The 19,739-nt window shown below is 33.7% G+C and overlaps 2 protein-coding genes across 2 annotated transcripts; both read right to left on the reverse strand.

The window, feature by feature from the left end:
* Positions 1–4,604: 4,604 nt before the first annotated feature.
* On the reverse strand, positions 4,605–6,755 carry LOC105765836 (S-type anion channel SLAH1). Its single transcript, XM_012585095.2, has 2 exons — positions 5,866–6,755; positions 4,605–5,212 (listed from the first exon to the last, which is right to left on the reverse strand). Exons 1-2 carry the CDS (start codon positions 6,709–6,711, stop codon positions 4,937–4,939), a joined length of 1,122 nt encoding a protein of 373 aa, XP_012440549.1. The 5' UTR covers positions 6,712–6,755; the 3' UTR covers positions 4,605–4,936.
* A 4,366-nt stretch (positions 6,756–11,121) lies between these two features.
* Positions 11,122–12,678, reverse strand: LOC105767573 (S-type anion channel SLAH1). Its single transcript, XM_012587140.2, has 2 exons — positions 11,656–12,678; positions 11,122–11,537 (listed from the first exon to the last, which is right to left on the reverse strand). Exons 1-2 carry the CDS (start codon positions 12,628–12,630, stop codon positions 11,241–11,243), a joined length of 1,272 nt encoding a protein of 423 aa, XP_012442594.1. The 5' UTR covers positions 12,631–12,678; the 3' UTR covers positions 11,122–11,240.
* Positions 12,679–19,739: the final 7,061 nt, after the last annotated feature.

Here is a 19,739-nt window from a genome sequence, read left to right on the forward strand (position 1 = left end):
TATGGTAAGTAAATAAAATAAGTGTTAGCATTTTTTATATTGAATTGAATGTATGTGAAATTGTGATTTATGTAATAATTGAGTATTGGATAATTGTGGCATTAGAAAAGTGAATTGAAACCTTATTAACTATATCGGGCTGAGTCGGATATAGATGGCATGCCATAGGATTGGAAGAGTTCAGGGATACTTCGACTTCGAGTCGATGAGACACTGGGTGTCAAATTATTACTTCGGATAAATTCGATGAGGTATTGGGTAACAATTTACTTCGGCATAGCCAATGAGACACTGGGTGTCAACTTATTGCCTCAAATTATCCGATGAGGCACTGGGTGCCAAACTGGTGTATTTTTGTTGGATCCTTGTATCCGTCTGAGTCCGAGTCCGTGTCAGGTTAGTAAGGGTTATTGAATAAAATAGTGTTATGATTGATATTGAGTGGTGATTTGAAATATGGTTAGAGACACATGATTTGTGTATTTATGATTTGAATATGAATGAACAATATTATTGTTTAAATGATTTGTGTTCATATTGTGAAAAACTATCTGGGATAGCAAATGATAAAAATTGAATGTGTTATAAATACCTTATTTATGAATTGAATAATTGTATGACTATAGTCATTGTATGTTATATTATTTTACTTTTAAGCATTCGGATTATAGAAATACCACTGAGTTTATATTCAGCGTACGGTTTGTTTTTCGTGCACAGGTTAGGTTAAAGTTAGATTGCCGATTCAACATCCATCAACGATCCCGAACTCAAAGCGTAGTGATGTATATTTCTTTTTGTGTCGGCATGTACCTATGATGTCTTATGCTTGTCATTTTGGGAAGTGAAAGTAAATGATGCTATAAGATGATATTGGTTACTTATATACATGATTATACGTGTTAAGTTGATGTTTAATATGGAATGTTTAAGTTGATGCATAAGTGTGAGTGATATAGGTAAATTTGGGTTGAAATTGGTATGAATTTAGAATTGACTTAAATGGTGTTTTATTTGATTGTTTTGATAATATATGTGAAGTACCTATGAGCGTACATTGGTTAGGAAACTAGGATGATTGTTTTGACATGTTTTAAAGGTATTAAATTGTGTTTTAAAGTGATTGAACGATTGATTTTTGAGTTGCTTGGTGTTTAAGGTTGCAAGGAAGGGTAAACTTGATATTTAAGGTTCATTTTGAGTCCACACGGCCAGACACACGGGCGTGTGATTGGACCGTGTGAGACACACGACTAACACATTGGCGTGTGTCCCTGCACCTAAGAAAATTTTTGAAATTTTGCGAAAAATTTTTGGAGTACCCGATTTGTTTCTAACAGATATTTTGGGCCTCGAGGGCTCATAAAAGGGACAATATGATTAAATTATGATGTGTATGCTAGATGATTATATAATGTTCGTATTTGATCTGAAAAGTCTGGCAATGCTCTGTAACCCTATTCTGGCGACAGATAAGTATAACATACATTTAAACGAAGCAATTGGATAATAATACAAGTATAACATACATTTTACTTAGTTGTGTATAAAATTAAGCATAAAAATTCAATTAATAAAAAAATTCAAATTTTTTAAGAATATTTTTTAAAAATTTATCACAATTAGACGACAACGTCATTTTCCTCATCTTCAACCTTTAGCCAGGTCAATTCAACCTGGTTCAAACCCGATTTCATTAATCAACCATCTCCCAATATATACATAGAAAATTTAAAACAGCAAGACAGAGACAAAAATGGCTCTTACACCAGTCGTTAGAAAATCTATAAACGATATTAGATATCTCTAGATATCTTCACAACTTCTATATTATGGTTATTAGGAATGACATATTACTATGTTCGATAAATGTACGAGTTAAGGAAGAAAGTTAAGTATAATTTGTGTTAATCAAAACATGTAAATTTTGGTTACATCATTAATAATGTATTTAATTAATATAACTTAGATCAATAAATAAGAAAAAACATTTGAGTGTTTTATATATAACAGTCAATGAAAAATAAAACTTACAATGAAGAAAAGTAAAAATACATGACATATAATTTACTCATATCTTAATTCGCAATGGGGAAAAATGGAAAGACAGAGATAAAACAAGAGAAAAGGAAACCTGGGAAAAGAATTGAAAAGAAAAACGAAGATTAAGGCTTCTGTTTTCTTTCAGAAGAAAATCAATAAATTTCTCTCTTATTGGGTAACTTTATCATCTATTAAAAGGTATGTGCTTTTACCGAATAAATAGCATAAATTTTTAGAAACATTCTTAAATCTCTTAAAAGTTAATTATTTTAACTTAATTTTATTGCTGCCAAAACAACGTACTTTAAAAGATTTATCAGCTAAGAAAATTGTAACACTCTAAAGAAATAATTGAGGTCCAACAAAGCGTTTGCCCCAGAAAAAATTGGGTTCCCCACTCGGCCAGTGGCCACACCCATGCCCCTTTGCTTCTCCAGCACTTTGGCTGCAAAATTTAACATCCTTCACTTGAGAGTCAAGAGTTAGCGACCTTAGGCCAATCCTTGGGCTGGAAGAATAAGAAGGGGCACCAACACTTCCATGGGCTTGGCTCCAACTCACCCAAATTAAGATTCAGCCATCTTGAAATTTTTACTCATCATATAATCCCAAGACATCAATTTCTTATTTTCCATAACCTATTACTTCATGCAAATCGGTTTATTAATGAAGTAAAAGTACGACTACATTTCCAATATCTTTTAATAAATTCTGTGACTTAACCCAGGACCTCTCTGTTCTAGACCTCGTACTCTGTTTTTACTCTTTTATATGTGGAGGAGAAAAAGGGGCTTGACCATCTTGAAATAAAGCTGAGTCAACATTCTTCCTGCATCTAATAGAATTGCAATAAAGTTTTAGAGAGGTACAAATCTCTAAGCTGAACTTTATATGGAGTTGGTAAGCTTTATTTATGGCACCAATGAAAGGTGGATTTTGGGGGTGGGTGCACTAACCAAATCAGGAGCTGGACCATCTAAAACTGAAGATGACCAAGCCGTTAAAGCATACTGCATATGACGATGATATAAACGGGAACCAGAATTAATTTAGACCGGTTTCAGTGAATTCCATGTGCAATGTTGTGACTTCCAGGCTGTCTTAAATGTCATCAATTGTGATGCTGATGCATATCTATGAACTAACCCATCACATGGACAATGACAAGGTTTTTATCTGTTGTTTGATGCCCCCATACTTTCCATGGTTGAAATTTATACACCAGTAGCAGCAAAGGGTGGAATTAAGAACTGGAGCAAAAAACCAAGTTGGAGGGAGAGTTTAGAACATTAGGGATATAAGATAAACAAGGGCACAATACTGTTGGAAGCTAGCGTTTGTAAGGGAGCTAAATATTGGTTTCCAATCCAAATTGAAATACAAGCAGCTTGTGTAGAGAAATTGATATATAGACAATAATATTGAATTACGTTTCTAGGTTGCATGCAACTTGGAAGAAAGACAACATCCCATGGAATTAATGAAAATGCAGTTTATCCTTATATGCAAACTGTATTGTTGGAAGACAGCAACTGGGTTATTATCCTTTTTTCTCTAATACAGTTAAGGTAGAGTGAATATTCTTTATATTTCCTATTTTATATATACTTTTTAGGGTTTTATGTGTTAGTCACTTAACTTCAAAAATGTATAAAATGGTCATTAAACTATTAAAATTTTCATTTAAGTTATCAAACTATTCAAAGCTTTTATTTAAGTCACTAGACTGTTGAGTTATTATTATTATTTTAAAGTCCAACTCTAACTGATGATTCAATAATTGGTACAGTAGATTAGTACTCATCGACGAATAAAAAAGCATATCTTAAATCCAAGTCAATCTAACGATCAATGTTGGAGATCGGTATAGAAAGCTGTTTAGATTTTAATTCGTAAATTTATAACATTCAAGGTTATTTAATGAAAAAAACTAAACTGTAAAAAAGAAAAAGAGAAGAAGAGCTTTCGTTTAGTGTAAGCGGTGCGAACGAAAAATGTCATACATTAGTGATTTTAATAACGACTTAAATAAATTTTTTATATAATTTAATAACTATATTTTATAATTTTTTGAAATTAAGTATGTACGCGTTAATTTTACAGTAACGAAATAATATATTACCAAGAATGTAGGTCTGATGAATGCATAAAATTCTTTAGCAGGAAAAAAGTCAGAAACATTTGGTTTTGACATGTCTCGTCAAATTTGAGGTAGCGAACAACATAATAAAACAAGTTACCATATAATACCATGACTCTGAACATAAAGTCATAAGTTGTGCACCTAATCCTAGGAAGTAGACAAGTTTAAAATTTTATAAACATTAAATTAAAAGTTTATGCTGTCCAATCAACATCCCTTGTTAACTTACTAGTCACCTTCATGATATAATACCATTTTCAAGATGATTGTGCTACATTTGTTCTTTTCTCGACTTCATCTAGGGCTGACCATATATATGTTTTCCCATGCCTTTTATTAATTGAACAAACGCATCAGATGATTTAAGCAATTCAAATCGTCCAAATCTATATGTAATCTAAAAGTCATACAAATCGAATTTCAACGGCAGTATTATATGAAGATATCATCGAATTAGGTAAAATCTTATTTTAAGTATACACATCATAAGCTTCCAAACCTGAAGGGAATCGGCACATTTTCTTTTCCTCCATATTTAAATCTCGATTAACGTAGATCACCAGGCTATCATTTTTGGATGTCTAATATTTTATTCTTACAAAGAAATGGGAGTGTTTACAGATGATCATGCTTACAATAGCTACAAACAAACTGCAAATTTTATAGCCTAAACAACTAGTAAACGAGACCGAGTATATAATATTAATTGCAGGTGACTTCTGCTGCTTCTTCGATCCGGGGCTTTTTAGATTATGGAGAAACTGTTGGTAAATGGTGGAGAGTGGAAATTGGATCGTTGTCGGGTAATAGCATTCTAGTGTTTAGCAGCGTGAATATAGTGAGACCAAGCGAGACTAAAACGGAGAGAGCTAAAAGAAGAAGCATAAGGAGGTGTGCGATGCTGCCTTTTACTTCTTCTGCATATTCGGTTGAAGCTAGCGCCAGTATGGTCAAGGGAAATGAGTAAGCCCACCAGGCAACATTGAATCTCCTCATCGATCTCCTGAAAAGAGCTGGCCGGCAAACCTATTCAATACCACAAAAACTCAATATATAATAGGGCGAAGTAAAGAAAATTTAATTTTTTTAGGCTGAAATTAAATTATATATTTTTATGATAGTAAAAATATAATTTTATCATTTCAACTTTATAATTTTTAAAGGATTAAATAAAATTTTTATCATTTTTAAGAGTTAAAGTACAATTTTACTTTTATTAATTTAAATTTTATAAATTATAAAAGGTCTAAATGGAAAATTTCCCATTTTTAGGGGCCAACCCCCCGTCTACGGTCTATCCCCCTGCATATAATATATGTATAAAGCTATTGCATTAGTTCTATAAACCTATTCAATACTACACCATTCCGAGTCTGAGTACTGATCAAACCGGGAAGAAAACGGTCAAGATTAAAATAATATAAAGGGTCCTGGAAGGACCACCGGTGATGCAAGGATGAAAAGTGGCATACCTTAAAAAATTAGCAGTTCTTTTCATTGAATATGCCAAAACAAATAAAAATGGCCTTGGGGACCAAATATACTTTAGTCCCGTATGAACCATGAAATGACTTAAAAATTTTCCGATTTATAGTACCACTTAAGTCTACGATGCTAACTAGCTCATTACTGCATGACAGTATCTTGATATGCAGTATTTTCCGATTTATATACATTACCAGAGAGATGAAGAGGAAAAGGGATAGAAAGAAAAGCATCTTGGATGCGATATCAAAAGCACCAGTTATGGATTCCCAAGCCAAGCTTGCCACGCTCGGTGCAGCAAAGAACAAGAAGAAAACCGGCCTAAGCATCGCTGGAATCCGATCACTGCCTGAAAACCGCTGGTAGAGAGTCACCAAAAGCACTAAATAATGCACCATTCCCAGTGAAAACAAGCAAACGGCGCTTTCTTTCCACCCCATACTTGCTGCAGCTAGTGCTCCCACCAGATTCCCGATAACTGATATTTGGCTCGTTGGATTTGCCACCGTTGACAGAAACTTCTTCCCTTTGGTAAACCATTGCCCATAAATTTTCACATCGAGTGCCACAACGGGGACCGCAAAGAACCACCAGAGTACGTAATAGGAGGTTGTCTTTGGTGTGGCAAATGGAGCTGATTGGAGTAAAAGGAGCCAGGAAATCCATGGAGCGAAAAGGTAGTTAACCCCTACATGGTGCAAGAACTCTGCTTTGACCATCTTAAAGTAAAACAAGCATCTCAAGATGTAAAGAAGAGAAAGCAAAATTAGGATAAAGAGAGCGAAAGACCACAATACAAGAAAAGCAGTGGGGTGGAACTTGTGGACCAAATGCCTTAGAGTGCTTTTGTCATGAGTTGGTCCGATCAGAGTCTTCCATAATAAAGCCTGGCCGCCTAGAGAAAGGCTTATCCTAAAATAACCTGCATGAAATTTGGTTAAGATGGAGCTTAATGAACGCTTAATCCTGTCGGTAAACCTACTGCTCTGAGGTGTGTTGACCTCGGGTTGGGATCTTTGGCTGGCCATTGATCGGATCATGAACTCGATGAATTTGAGCCGAAATCTGGTTCACGCTATGGCTCGCCTCTTATAGAGCTATGTAGAGATCGGTGATAAGGAGTGAGACAAATTGAGACATTAAAAAAATACGGACGGATGAATATTGAATTGCATGTTGAGTAGACATTACCTTGGAAATTCAGGATATTTTAATAAAATTATATAGGGAAGGTAATATCCCCAGCAAGATGCATTGCGTGCAAATGGATACACCCCGCAGACCTATTACTGAGAAATTGCGAAAAAAAAGGGAGGCATTTTCGTAAGCTGTCGCGACTCATGACGGCTGACAGTGAGGGTAATAAAATGCAGACTTCAAATTTGTATTTCCTGTGGAAGACATGAGATCACCAAAAGCAATAAAATGTGATTGGTGTGAATAAGCCAGTTTTTCTTATTCATATTGCATGTTCCATCGTCACGTTTTGAACGTTGAACATCCATATAATTAACAACAAACTCTGTTTTTTCTTCATAGAATAGAACTGAAAGTTCCAGGGAGCCGCGCTGAGCTGAGACACTAGCAAACAAGGAGTCTACGCTACCCTAGGTTTAGCACTCCCAAGAATTGGTTCAGTTTCTGATTTCTCTTGGGAAACATGGAGAGGACCAACGATTGTTTGCATCGGAATCATGTTGCCGCAGACTCACGCAGGCCTGACGGCAGTCAGCCCAAACACTTTCAGGCCATTAATCCAATCGAATCATGGCTTGCCAATGGGCTTTTATGGTGACGTTGAACACCTTATTTAAACTATAGCAGTTGCAAACCCAAAATACCTTGGCTGGCTTTTAATTTGCTATTCCTATCTTTCATTTTCTTTATTTTTTCCGCTTTGATAAGGAACAAAATGGTCAAAATATGTGGCTAATCACTATACGTTGACAAGATTTTAAATTTTAGTCTAAAAAATAAATCTTTTCACATTTTTATTTTTTAAAAAATTGAATTATTGATGAGATTTTAAATTGGAAGTTTTAACCTACTTAAATTTTTTTGGCAGATGTGAACACAGAATTCATGGAAAGGTTTAATTAAGGTTAAAATGGAGAACAGAACAATGTACAAAACAACTAGAAATCGTGTAAATAGACATTCAAGTATAAAACCCTAAATAAAAATAAGAAAAATTTGGAATTCTGAACCAAAGTCTTTCGCAAGTTGTTCGGATAAATAGGATTGGACGTCTTGAAAATGAAGTCTCAGAAAGAGAGTTCCGTGGAAAGGCTGCTAAGCTATGAAAGGAAGAGGTTCTTCACACGGACGGACAAGACAACTCTATTCTTTGCTACAGTTGTTGGGGGAAATTTCCTCAACTTAAAAGCTGCTTGACTTCATTCATGGAGGGGGAATTGACAGCTTGAACTAACCAAACCCCTTTCACAATCAATTTGACTTCCACTGTTTTCTAAATCTTGGTTTAATAGCAAGCGACAAAATTTTGATTTTGACATATATGGATCAGTTGCAAGAACAGACAAGCTTGGAATTATCAGTTTTCAAGATATATCTATTCTACCTAATCTAAACATATCGACGGCTTCATTGGATTAAAATTTTCTTTCTTGTGAAGTTCATCTCTAGGCGGATCGATTATAAATTTAACGTTAACATCCTTTGCTTGTTGTTATCTTCTATGAATCCAAATCATACTTATATGCTAGCTGTTCTCCATATCATACATCAGATTATTAGCTGTTTTCCGCATATAGATACTAATATTTTTTTAAGGCCCTCAATGTTTCTTTTCTGTTCTTCAAAAAAAAAACCCAATTTTTTTTCCCTTGAAAGAAAAACATCTTGTTATAAAAAAATCAAGCACAAAGAGTTAAGTCAAACGAGAGGAGAGAACTAATTTAAATCCAAGTCGAGAGACTTATCCATACACTCGATCTTAAATTCCCGTCACAATAAAGACATTCAAATTAAGAAAAGGGATAAAGAACTCTAAAAGTAAATCCCAAATGGAAAAGCTTGTAAATTAGAGAGTAGCTCGAGCCACAGTGTGTGTCACCTTATTATTGTCTTTTCTCGTCCAAGAAAAAACCAAGTTACAAAATGGAGCTTTAAGCTCCTTACAGTCGGCAACTGCCAATCCGAACTCAGCGATATTCAAACTACGAGTCAAAGCATTAAAAACAGCAAGCGATCCAATTCAATGATAACTAAATCCATACCTTCTTGCTGAAGCCACAAAAGAACATTTTAACAGCAACAACTTCAGCTAGTCGAGGCTCCAAAAGGACTCACCGATAATTGATCTGTCGTATTCTTATACGTCAAATTTTCAATCTTTTGTTCTATTCAATTTAGTCCCTATTTCGATATTCAGCTTCCAACCAAAGCATTTCAACTCAATAACCATTAATAACTTATCTCAACATTAAATAATGCAAAATGTCATGAATATACGGTAGTCAGATTGATCTCGAGTCATAGAAATACAAATACAAAACTCGTACCATGTCATTAGATCTCGTCTTTCCCTTTCCTCTAACAACATATTCTGAAACTCTACATCCATGGACAGAGGCAACCGAACATGGAGAAAACAATAATTGACAAGGATAAGTCATAAACAAAGAAAACAAAAGATGGCGGTGGGGCAAGACAAAAAGAAAATCCCAAGATTAATGAATATCGTATTGATGATGTTATTTAATAGGCAAGGATGATAAGTTTTTATCAAAATATGGGGATACGGCATGTAATTTGTTAAATTCTGAGATTTAATTTTGTATTTAAAAAAATGAATATTGATTTTTTTATTTTTCATCCATCAAAGAGCTAAGGACAAACCTAGATTTTAACATCTTTGAATAAACTTTTTCTGGTATTTGAATTTATTCAAAAATTTAAGAATTTTGACAATTTTTTAGACCTAAAGAGAGAGAAGATATATATTTGGAATGAATGATTTGGAGGCTATACGTGATAAGTATGCAGGCAGTAAAAGGTAGGTGATCTCAAAACGCATTTCCATTTATCATATCACCAATCTCCTTCACATAATTGTTAGGCCGTCAGTTGATTTGGTACCTTGTACTTGTCCTTACGTATACCGAGAAATCGCTTTCAACTTTAAAAATAAGAAAAAAGATGCATTTGTTGCAGCCAGTCAGTCTACATTCCAAAGATTAGTGGCAAACGTCAAAGCACAAGTTGCTAAAGCATCAACGTTAATGCAAGTGGAAAATTTGAATTGTTACTCTCAAAAAACTGTCAGCGACTTGGACACCTACATTATTAACTTATCCAAAAATCCCATAGATTGTTCACTTCCATCCTATACTTATCATGTTCTTTTTTTTCTCTCCAAATTGATAAAGAGGCAGTAATTTGAGACAAAAAGTTATCAATGCTGACATGCGCACTTTATATCTAACTAGACCAACTGTGAGAGTACTGTGAACCAATTGAATTATATTAAAATGTGTAGTGGAGGTAATGGAGAACCCTAAGAGATCTCTTTTTCGGCCTAGAAATGCAAATGGAAATGTTGTGTGGATTGCTTCGAATAGTCTGATATGCTTCTCACTAAAAAGTAGCAAAATTTTCTTAGATTCCTTGGCAGACTTGGAACTTTAGCCATATTCAATATGACATTCAATGGGCAATCCAAATTTTCAATGGTAAAACCTTTTTGGTTTACCTGGACAGCATCTATCTACCACAATCTTTTAAGTTCTTCTAGGATGGAAAATGACCGGAATGAGGGGGAAGAACCAGAAGCAATTCAGCCGCTATATTTTTTTTATCTCAATACATGATTAAAACAAATAGAATCAAAATTAGTTTGTGATGCAATATCTCCGGCAACCACAAAAACACCAAGCTTCCTCTCAACATTCTCATGGCTTTTAAACAATCAAATTCAATAATGATATCTTGCTAACCTAACCTAATTGCTAGAGTTTTTAGCCACAAATGTGTTCAATGATCATGCTTGTGCATTAATACCATCAATAATGTCGTCATTACTATCTCTCACAACAGCCACAAGTCCCATCATATTAAAATCTCCAATAAATGAAGAGTTACAGTTAATGTTGATGACATCAGGTGGAGGGAGAAACCATTGTGTAGAGTTGAAGTTCTTTTGATATATTCAGAAAATTTCACAATATCTCTTACTATCTCCTGTATTTGGTGGGAGATAAATGCGATGAAGCATTGAGGGAAAACCCAAGAGATTTTTTTAATTGATTGTCGCACAGTGCAAGTTTGTAATGTAAATATCATTATTATAGATGTAAATAAATGTCTTTGTAGAATGTGGGGTAGAAGACACAATTGAAAATGTATGGCTACACTTTGTATCATGTTTTCTTTTCGATTTCGTATACAAATTCAATTATAAAAAATAATAAAACGGGTAACTCAACATCTAAGATGTACACATCATCTTTTATGTAATTAATAAATAAATTAAATTTCTCAAATAAGAGATGAGAGACCATTTACCATACGTATATACAATTGTTTTACACATAATCTTTTAATCTAATTAAACACTTGCTGTAGTTGTTGAATTGCTGCGTAGTGTTGGCAAACATGAAATAGGATCGGAATTGTGGGGTAAGACCAATATGGGGGTGTTGAGCAGACTGAAAATGATCAAACCAACGGAGACGATGACAGAAGATGTTAAAAGAAGAAGCATTAGGAGATTTGCAGCGTCGCTTTTCACTTCTTCTGCATATTCCATTGAAGCCAGAGCCAGCATTGACAAGGGAAACGAGAAAGCCCACCACGCCACATTGAACCTTCTCATTGATCTCTTAAACAGTGTCGGCCTCAAAACCTGTCCCAATACCACTATTACTATTAGACAAAACAAAACCATGTTTTAAAGCTTCAAGCTGTGCCATTATCTTAATGACTTAATTGACTGTAACTTTTAGCATATATTAATTAATTACCAGTGACATGAAGAGGAAGAGCGAGAGAAAGAAGAGCATTTTTGAAGCAGTATCAAAAGAACCAGCAATAGATTGCCAAGCCAAGCTCGCCATGCTGGGTGCTGCGAAGTACAAGAACAAAGCCGGCCTTAACATCGTTGGAAGCAGGTCGGTGCCTGAAAAACGCTGGTATAGCGTCACGAAGAGCACCAAATAATGCACCATCCCTAGTGAGAAAAAGCAAATGGCACTCTCATTCCACCCCATATTTGCCGCCGCTTGTGCACCGACCAGGTTCGCTATAACTGACAAATGACTCGTCGGATTTGCAATCGCTGACAAAATCTTTTTGCCCTTAGTAAACCATTGGCCATAGATTTTAACGTCGAGCACCACGATAGGAACCGCAAAAACCAACCAGACAACTACGTATGTGTATGGGTTGTTGAAGCAAAAGAAAGGTGCTGATTGAAGCAAAAGAAGCCAAGAAATGGATGGAGCAAATAGGTAGTTGATCCCTACATGGTGCAAGAACTCGTCTTTCACCATCTTAAAGTAAAATAAACACCTCAAAAGGTAAAGAATGGAAAGCAAAACAAGAGTAACGAGTGCGAAAGACCAGAGTAGAGTAAAAGCTCTGGGATGAAACGTATGGAGGGCAAGTCTAAAAGTGCTTTTATTATCGGTTGGCCCTATTAACGTCTTCCATAATAAAGCTTGGCCACCCAAAGATAGGCTTACCCTAAAATAACCAGCATGGAATTTGGTTAAGACGGTGGTGAATGATTCCTTGATACGCCGAGCAACAATGGTTGAGAGGCTGCTACATTGAATTTGATGGGTAGAATCGATGCTGCTGGTGTGGGATACAGTACTGTCTACTACGAGCTGAAGCACGGTTTGAGATGTTACGATGGCCATTAGCATAAAATGTAGGTGAGTGAACTTTGTTTTCAGATGAACTATGAGTTTGAAGAGATTTTTCTTGGTTAGCATGGTGATTTATAGGGGTTGAGCAAAGGCGAAGTACACAGTAAAGCATTAAAAAATTTTGGAAATATACTAAGTACTGCCATGACTATAATTAGGGGATATATATGCAAACTGTTGCAGGTCAAACAGCACAACTGTAATCAGGGGACATCAAAGTGCAAATTGCTAATTAAAGCAAAGCAGTCAAATTTGGATTGTAATACTATTTTTTTCCCCACAGAAAATGACGAGGGAAGATGCGTTTATCACTAATAAAAAATGTCTGTTAAATGGACCCTTTTTCTCCATTTCCGTCTTGAATATTTTAAACGTATACCATGAATGTACTGTCCACTTGACACTAGGAATTCATGTTCATTACCAAAACGACTTTAACTGTAAATGTTCATTTTATATATTCACCAGCTTGTTAAAATCTTAATCTTGGAGTCGAGATAGAGACGATTTAGTGGCGGAGTAAGAAAATTTTGTTGGGTTGAAATTAAATTGCATATTTTTACAATAATTTTTTTTTATCATTTTTAGAGGGATCAAAGTATAATTTTCCTATTATTAATTTAAAATTTTATAAATTATCGCAACTGGACGGAACCTATAGAATTTGTAGGAAATGAAGTCATTTGGTTTAAAAGAGCACGGATTTAGGGTTTGGAGAATATAATAATTTAGGTTAACAGCATATTCTCTTAACACTTGAGCCCGCCATGCAAGAGCGAACCTACCATTAGAAGCCCAATTTATTGAAATAAAACCCGGAGACGAATGAAATATTGTTCCAACAGTGGAGGCCCATGGGATACTGGATTTTGCTTTTCGGAGTGGAGTAAATGTTGGGTGTCCCCACCGTTCCTTGAGAATATCAACTTGTAAAAAAATATAAAGTGTTGGGTTTTTTAAACTTAAAAGGAACCATCGTAACAAATAGCAAGTAACAGTAGCGGCTTTTCTTAAAGAAGAAAAGACCTTTGGGGGAAATGAGAAAAAAAAAAAAAGAAGTTTCTTTTGTGAGGCATCTGTGGTTAAGAGGCAAGCGGTTTTAGGTTTGTGTCAAAAGGTTAAAGTAGTAGGCACGTGATAAGGAGTTTCGTAACCTCCCTCTGAGACAAATATGTCATGCAACGCCTATTCACTCAAATAATAATATGCTTAAAGAGCAAAAACCTAATGCCCTATACATTTCGACCTATAAATCCTCTCAATCATGTCCATCACATGCAAAAGCCCAGTGGGTCCACTCTAACCCCATTCCCTCCCAACCCCATTGTTTTGAACCCACTCTAACGCTATGTTTGATGGATAATTAGTAAAAGAAAAGAAAGAAAAAAAGAAAAAGGGTTTTTAAAAGAAATGAAACAAGGCATCTTTTCCCTTATTTAAAATGCTTGATAAAAAGGGAAGGAAAGGAAATAAATGTTGGTCTTTATAGTTTGGGTAAAAAGAGAGAAGAAAACTATGCATTTTAATGAATATTATTTTAAAAATATAGGAAAACAACAAAAATCCAGTACTAGTTACTTGCAAGGTTGAAATGCTCACGTGTACTGAACATGGAGGAAAGAAATAAGAAACTGTAAATATTACTCTTTGTATAGCTTGAGATGTTAAGAGTTAGGAATTAAACGTTTACAGATGATGTATTCTTTTCTCCATAAATTCTGCCTTTTCTGGTTTAATGAATTTAAAGCTTATAAAAGAACAACAAAAATAAGTAGAATAATTTTCAATGTCAACTACGTGAAGTATATGAGTTTACAAAAGCAATAGTTATTTTGATGAATATGAAATGGTAATATTGATATTCAGATTTGATTTGGTTTTTTTTTTGAAGTTTCACTTCCTCTCTTTTCTATGATTTGCAGCTATGAAAAGTTGAATGGTATTTATATATATATAAAAGCATCCCATTTTCTTTTAATTTAATTAAAATGTTATTGAAATAAAAGGAGGTTTCCTATTTTTCCTGCTTAATTCCCTCAATTTAAACATAGCGTAAACGTTCGAAAATCTTCCAAATCCCGATGCCAAAAATTGTAGAATTGTACGTAGATGAATGTGAAAGCAAATTTCAAGTTTTACCTAACCATGTTAGACTAAAGGGTTTTAAAAAAATATACGTATTTTCAAAGGTCTTGAAACCAGAAGGACGTTGTATGATATAACAAAGAGTAGTGGGTGGATAAAGGCTATGACTCTATATACCTATATCTCCCCACCCACTGCACTTTAAAAACCTTCACCTAAATTGTACGCAGTGTCTCCTCTGGCCCTCCTTTGTGGTTGAGCTGGGCGGCATTGGTTAAGGCTAGGTAGGGTGGGGCTCAGCTGTGCCTGTGTGCGTGTGTGATTTGGAGACGGACCCCTACATGTACCCTGAATAGGAGAGTTTAATAGCCGGCTTGGGGTCCCCGGTTCACTCTTTTACAGGTAGTTTCTAAAGGCATTCTTCTGCTACTGCTACTGCTACTACTACTACTACTACTATCTTTTATGCCCATCTTTTCATTAATCCCTCTCTGAATTTGTATCTATATATGCAAAATCACGTGAACCTTTTTAGGACTGAATAATAAAGAATAATGTAGAAAACGTTATATTGAAAAACATATATAATGATGCCATATCTCTTTAAAGTGTACAAAACAGTGATAAATTGACACTTGATGACACAGGGATTCACTTATAGAAGTTTTTATTCCATTTTAATGATGTTATAAATAATTATTCTGTTCATTAAAAGGACATTTGATAAGAGAAGTTTTTATCTTAATGTCAATAATATTATAAATAATTATTTTGTTCACAATGAAGTAAAAATTAAAATTTAGTAATTGATTCGAGGATGGTTATTTATTATATCATTTTAAACTGTTTTGATATAATTTTTTTACGATGGATAGGATAATAATCCTACTTATTATTATTATGGCAAAGGTAATGCAATTTTAATTTGCAAGATATGGTGGCTAGGCCAGACCTCACACATGGATTGGAGAACGTGTAATGAAGAGAGATTAAAGGTTCAGGAGAAACAAAAGAAGCCAGGGCCTGCACTAAATCACCTGAATGCAGAAACAAACCCCACAATTGGCTTTTCAATAAAGGGGACCTAAGGGTTTCAAACTTTCAAACAGTCTTAATATGCAGCTCTTTTCATATATTCCCTTCCCTTGAATCTTCATTGGAAATTAAAACTGTGAAAGGTTTCGTATGTATTACTATATATTCTCGTCCCCAAAAAACAATTTTTGATTCGATGAAATTTGTTTTCCCATCTACTTAACGACATAGTTGGCAGGCATCATCTGGCCATTGATGGAAAGTCTATAGTTTGACGTGACTTCACACAACCCCTTGTAAATTTTCCCTTTTTTTTTTTTAAATTTGATTTCCAGGGTCAAGGAAATGTTCAAACCCCACACAGAAATCTAGTGGAATTAGGGTTATTATAGTTCTATTTTAATGACTGATATAATAGGTCTTTGCTAGGTCATATGGTTCAATCTTTTGTACAACAAAAATTTTGGCTTTGATGAACAGTACAACACTTTTGTCTTTCTCTTTTTAAAGGACGGAAAGCTAATGATTAGTAATGAGAGTTTAAAAAAAGAAAAAAGAGCATATAGAGAAAAAACTACAAATAAATTATAGTCATTTGCTAAATGGATGGCTAAGCTTATTAGCTTTGTCGAGTTCATGATGAAATGAGATGACTAGTTCCAAACCCATGAGAGGGGGGAAAAGAAAAGGAATCGTAATGAAACATCACTTTAAGTCATCTAATCTTAGATCTGTCATTAAAATATCTCTAAAAAATTATGCCGAAAGTAATTGTGTTTATGACCCCTAAACGTGCAATTTCACTGCATCCATCTAACACCAGATGCACAATTTCGTATTATTGAAAAAAGTCAACAAGTTCCAACTCGGGACAATTGCACCTTAATGTAATAATGTCAAATTACAAATAAATTAAGTGTTGGAGGGGGAAACGCTTGGCCCTGAGAGAGTCAACCAACCAGGAGAAAGCAAAGCAAAGCAAAGCGCAGGGCTCGAGAGGCAAAGACAAAGACACAATTATTGAGACCCTCACACATCATTCAATCTTCCAATTAAAACCCATCTCTCTTTTTTGTTTTTATCTTTTTGTTGGTCGCTCTCTCTCTCTTTCTCTCTCGGTCTCCCCTTTTTATCTTTAAGTTATGTCATATATCCCCATTTTGGCATTGAGTTCACTTTAACGACGGATGGTTTACTCAAATTCTACAGCCGTTTAACTTTCACTCAATTTGAGGAAAATGGGTGTTGATCATTATCTGCAACTCAAATTTTGATGCTCTATTATTCTTCCCACTATCTTTGCCTTTTATCAAATCAAAATCTCGGTTTTAGTTTAGATTAAAAAGATGTGTGGAATTCTAAAGGTCGTCTTCCACTAATTTGAATCCATAAATATTTGGTGTCCTAAAATATAATCATAAAAGATAAGTTTGATTGACAAGACTCAAATTAGGGAAAACGTTCAAGATCCGACAAGGCCTTTTTCTTTTTTGTTTTTTTTAGCAGGCTTTTCCATATTTTTAATTTACACCATACGCATTTATGTGAATAAAGAAAATTACCTCTTTTATGGTATAACATTTTATTGAAAATTTAATTTTAATAATATAAAAAAAGAAATCGCAATCTAGCAAGAAAGGTGAGAGAAGAAAGGATGGTAAGAAGTGTTGCTTTGGAACGTAATGCAATACAAGTTGCAGATAAAAATGTTTTACTTTAATGGTTCAATGACGTCCAAAGCACTTTTTTTGGAACAATGAGTTAAAATCATTAATTACCCAACTCTTAATCCTATTAAAGAATTACATTACAACTTCCGGGGGTAAGCATGATGTAATAACCAAGTCTTAAATTTTCTTTAATTAAACATAAAACCATCAAATCCCCCGCCATGCAATGCAACAAGAAAGAACCTAATTTCCCAACTAGTTTAGTGATGTGAGTGTTCCATCAAAGCTTTATTTAGAACAAAATTAGTAAATTACATGCAAGATAAGAAAAAAAAATGTCGAAAACAAAGCATATTTAAAGAGGAACAAAAAAAAAGCTAGCTAGGTTCCTCAAAATTTGCATGAGCATGGTGCTTACATAAAACCAGACAGACCTTTTCCTTTTGCAAGACAATGACTCATTTAATTCCAAAAGAAGGAAGAAAAAAGAAGGTAGCTTTCATCGTACCTCGAAGAAGGATATATAGTAAGTCATAGTAGTGGTTGTTTTCATTCATGTCCAGAAAAAGGCAAAATTTAGGGTCCCTAGTTTTAAAAATCATGAGCAGATCAGCTTCAGCCTTAATATATTTCATCAAAGTTAGGAGCTCCATGTCTGCTACTATATTCTAATAAACAATCTAATCGACTATATTAGCATTAGTCAACAGTGAAGGCACAAAAAAAAAAAAAAGGGTTCATCTCCTCGGGCCCCTAATTACTATCGGCATTAAATTTAATTGACCTTTTTTGGGGATTAATTAGTAATAATCATGATTACTTTATCATAGCAAAAGTTTGATTAGGCATGGCAAAGCCTGTTTTGTCCAGCGGCTGTGACTGTAGGGTTGGGACTAACCTAAAGCCGCCGTCCGTCTTGTTAATAATCATAATTATAATTTATTAATTTAAAAGTTAATTAATGTCTGACGAGAAAAAAAAGATAATTGCAATCAATTCATTTTTTATTGAATTCAGTAAAAGAATGTATCAGACGTAAAAGAAAACCAAAAAAAATGTAATAGTTTAATTCCACCAATAAAATTTTATAAATAATATTAATATATTATAACGTATATTTTAGTTTTTAATATTATATTATATTTTGTTGTACTCATTATTAACATGCATTAATCAGTGGTCGAGGTTCGATCCTTATTCTAAGTATGAAATAATTTTAAAACTCATGATCAAGATATCTATCATTTTAATAAACCTATAAAATACGGAGAATTAGTTATTAAGTTGAAATAGATGCCTTAAAAAAATAAAAGGAATATTAAAATCCAGTAATTAGTGGCAACTAATTTCACGCGGTTTACACGTGATTGTTTGTTTATAGAAACCTTCTGTTTTTTATGAAAGATTATAAGGTAACTTTTGTCTTTTGGTTCTTGGGTCATGAAGTCATTTTCTAGTTAGGCATGATCATGATTTTCCAAAATTTACTTATTTACCCTTTAACCTATGTACGCGATAGGTGTACTCATTAATTAAATTTAAAAGCTATCCCATTTTTTCACCTCTACTAATATCAATTTATGAATTAGTCAAATATATATTCAATTAATCAATTTAATTTAAAATTATAATATAATAATAAATTACGTAACACTGACTATGCGTATGAAGAAAAAGATATTATATTAGATATATTAATTTTTCAAAATTAAAATTATAAACACTCTCTTGAAGCATTTGTTGAAATTTCTTTGTTAATATGAAAGCAGGGTCTTGCCTCAAAGAAAAATTATCTTTTTAATCCATTAACAAACGGTGAAATACAAATTAAAATCACACTTTAATTTAAAAATATTATAATTCAATTTCCGTCCAGAAAAATTAATTTTACTCTTGCAAGGTTTAAACCTTGGTATTTTGTTTTCAATAGTTTATATGTATATATATATTTCTGTTGTTACATTCTTCTCTTTTCCATTCAATCAATCAAATCAAATATGAAGATTGAAACCTACAACTTTAAGTCACATGAAAGTTAACCCAAATTATAATGACAATTAAACCAGTTGTGTTAAATTATTTTTATTATTACTATTCATGCATACGGTTACTCTTTTTTAATTATGCATACACTTACTTTGATATTTCTTAAATAAACATATTCTTATATTCTTATATTTTTGGGAATTATTATTTTCTTATTATTCATGCATGTAGCCACATTGGTATTTCTTAAGGTAAACATAACATCAAAGGTGTTGACCTGTATTTTATCAAATGGAATTGTAGGTTTTTTTTTTTAATATTCCTTTATATAAAAATAAATAGATTTTGGGGTCAAATGGTAAATGATTACATGAAGAATTTTAAGAAGAATACGAGGGT

The sequence above is a fragment of the Gossypium raimondii genome, chromosome 5, assembly GCF_025698545.1.
Source record: "Gossypium raimondii isolate GPD5lz chromosome 5, ASM2569854v1, whole genome shotgun sequence".
In the NCBI taxonomy this organism is placed as follows: Eukaryota; Viridiplantae; Streptophyta; class Magnoliopsida; order Malvales; family Malvaceae; genus Gossypium; species Gossypium raimondii.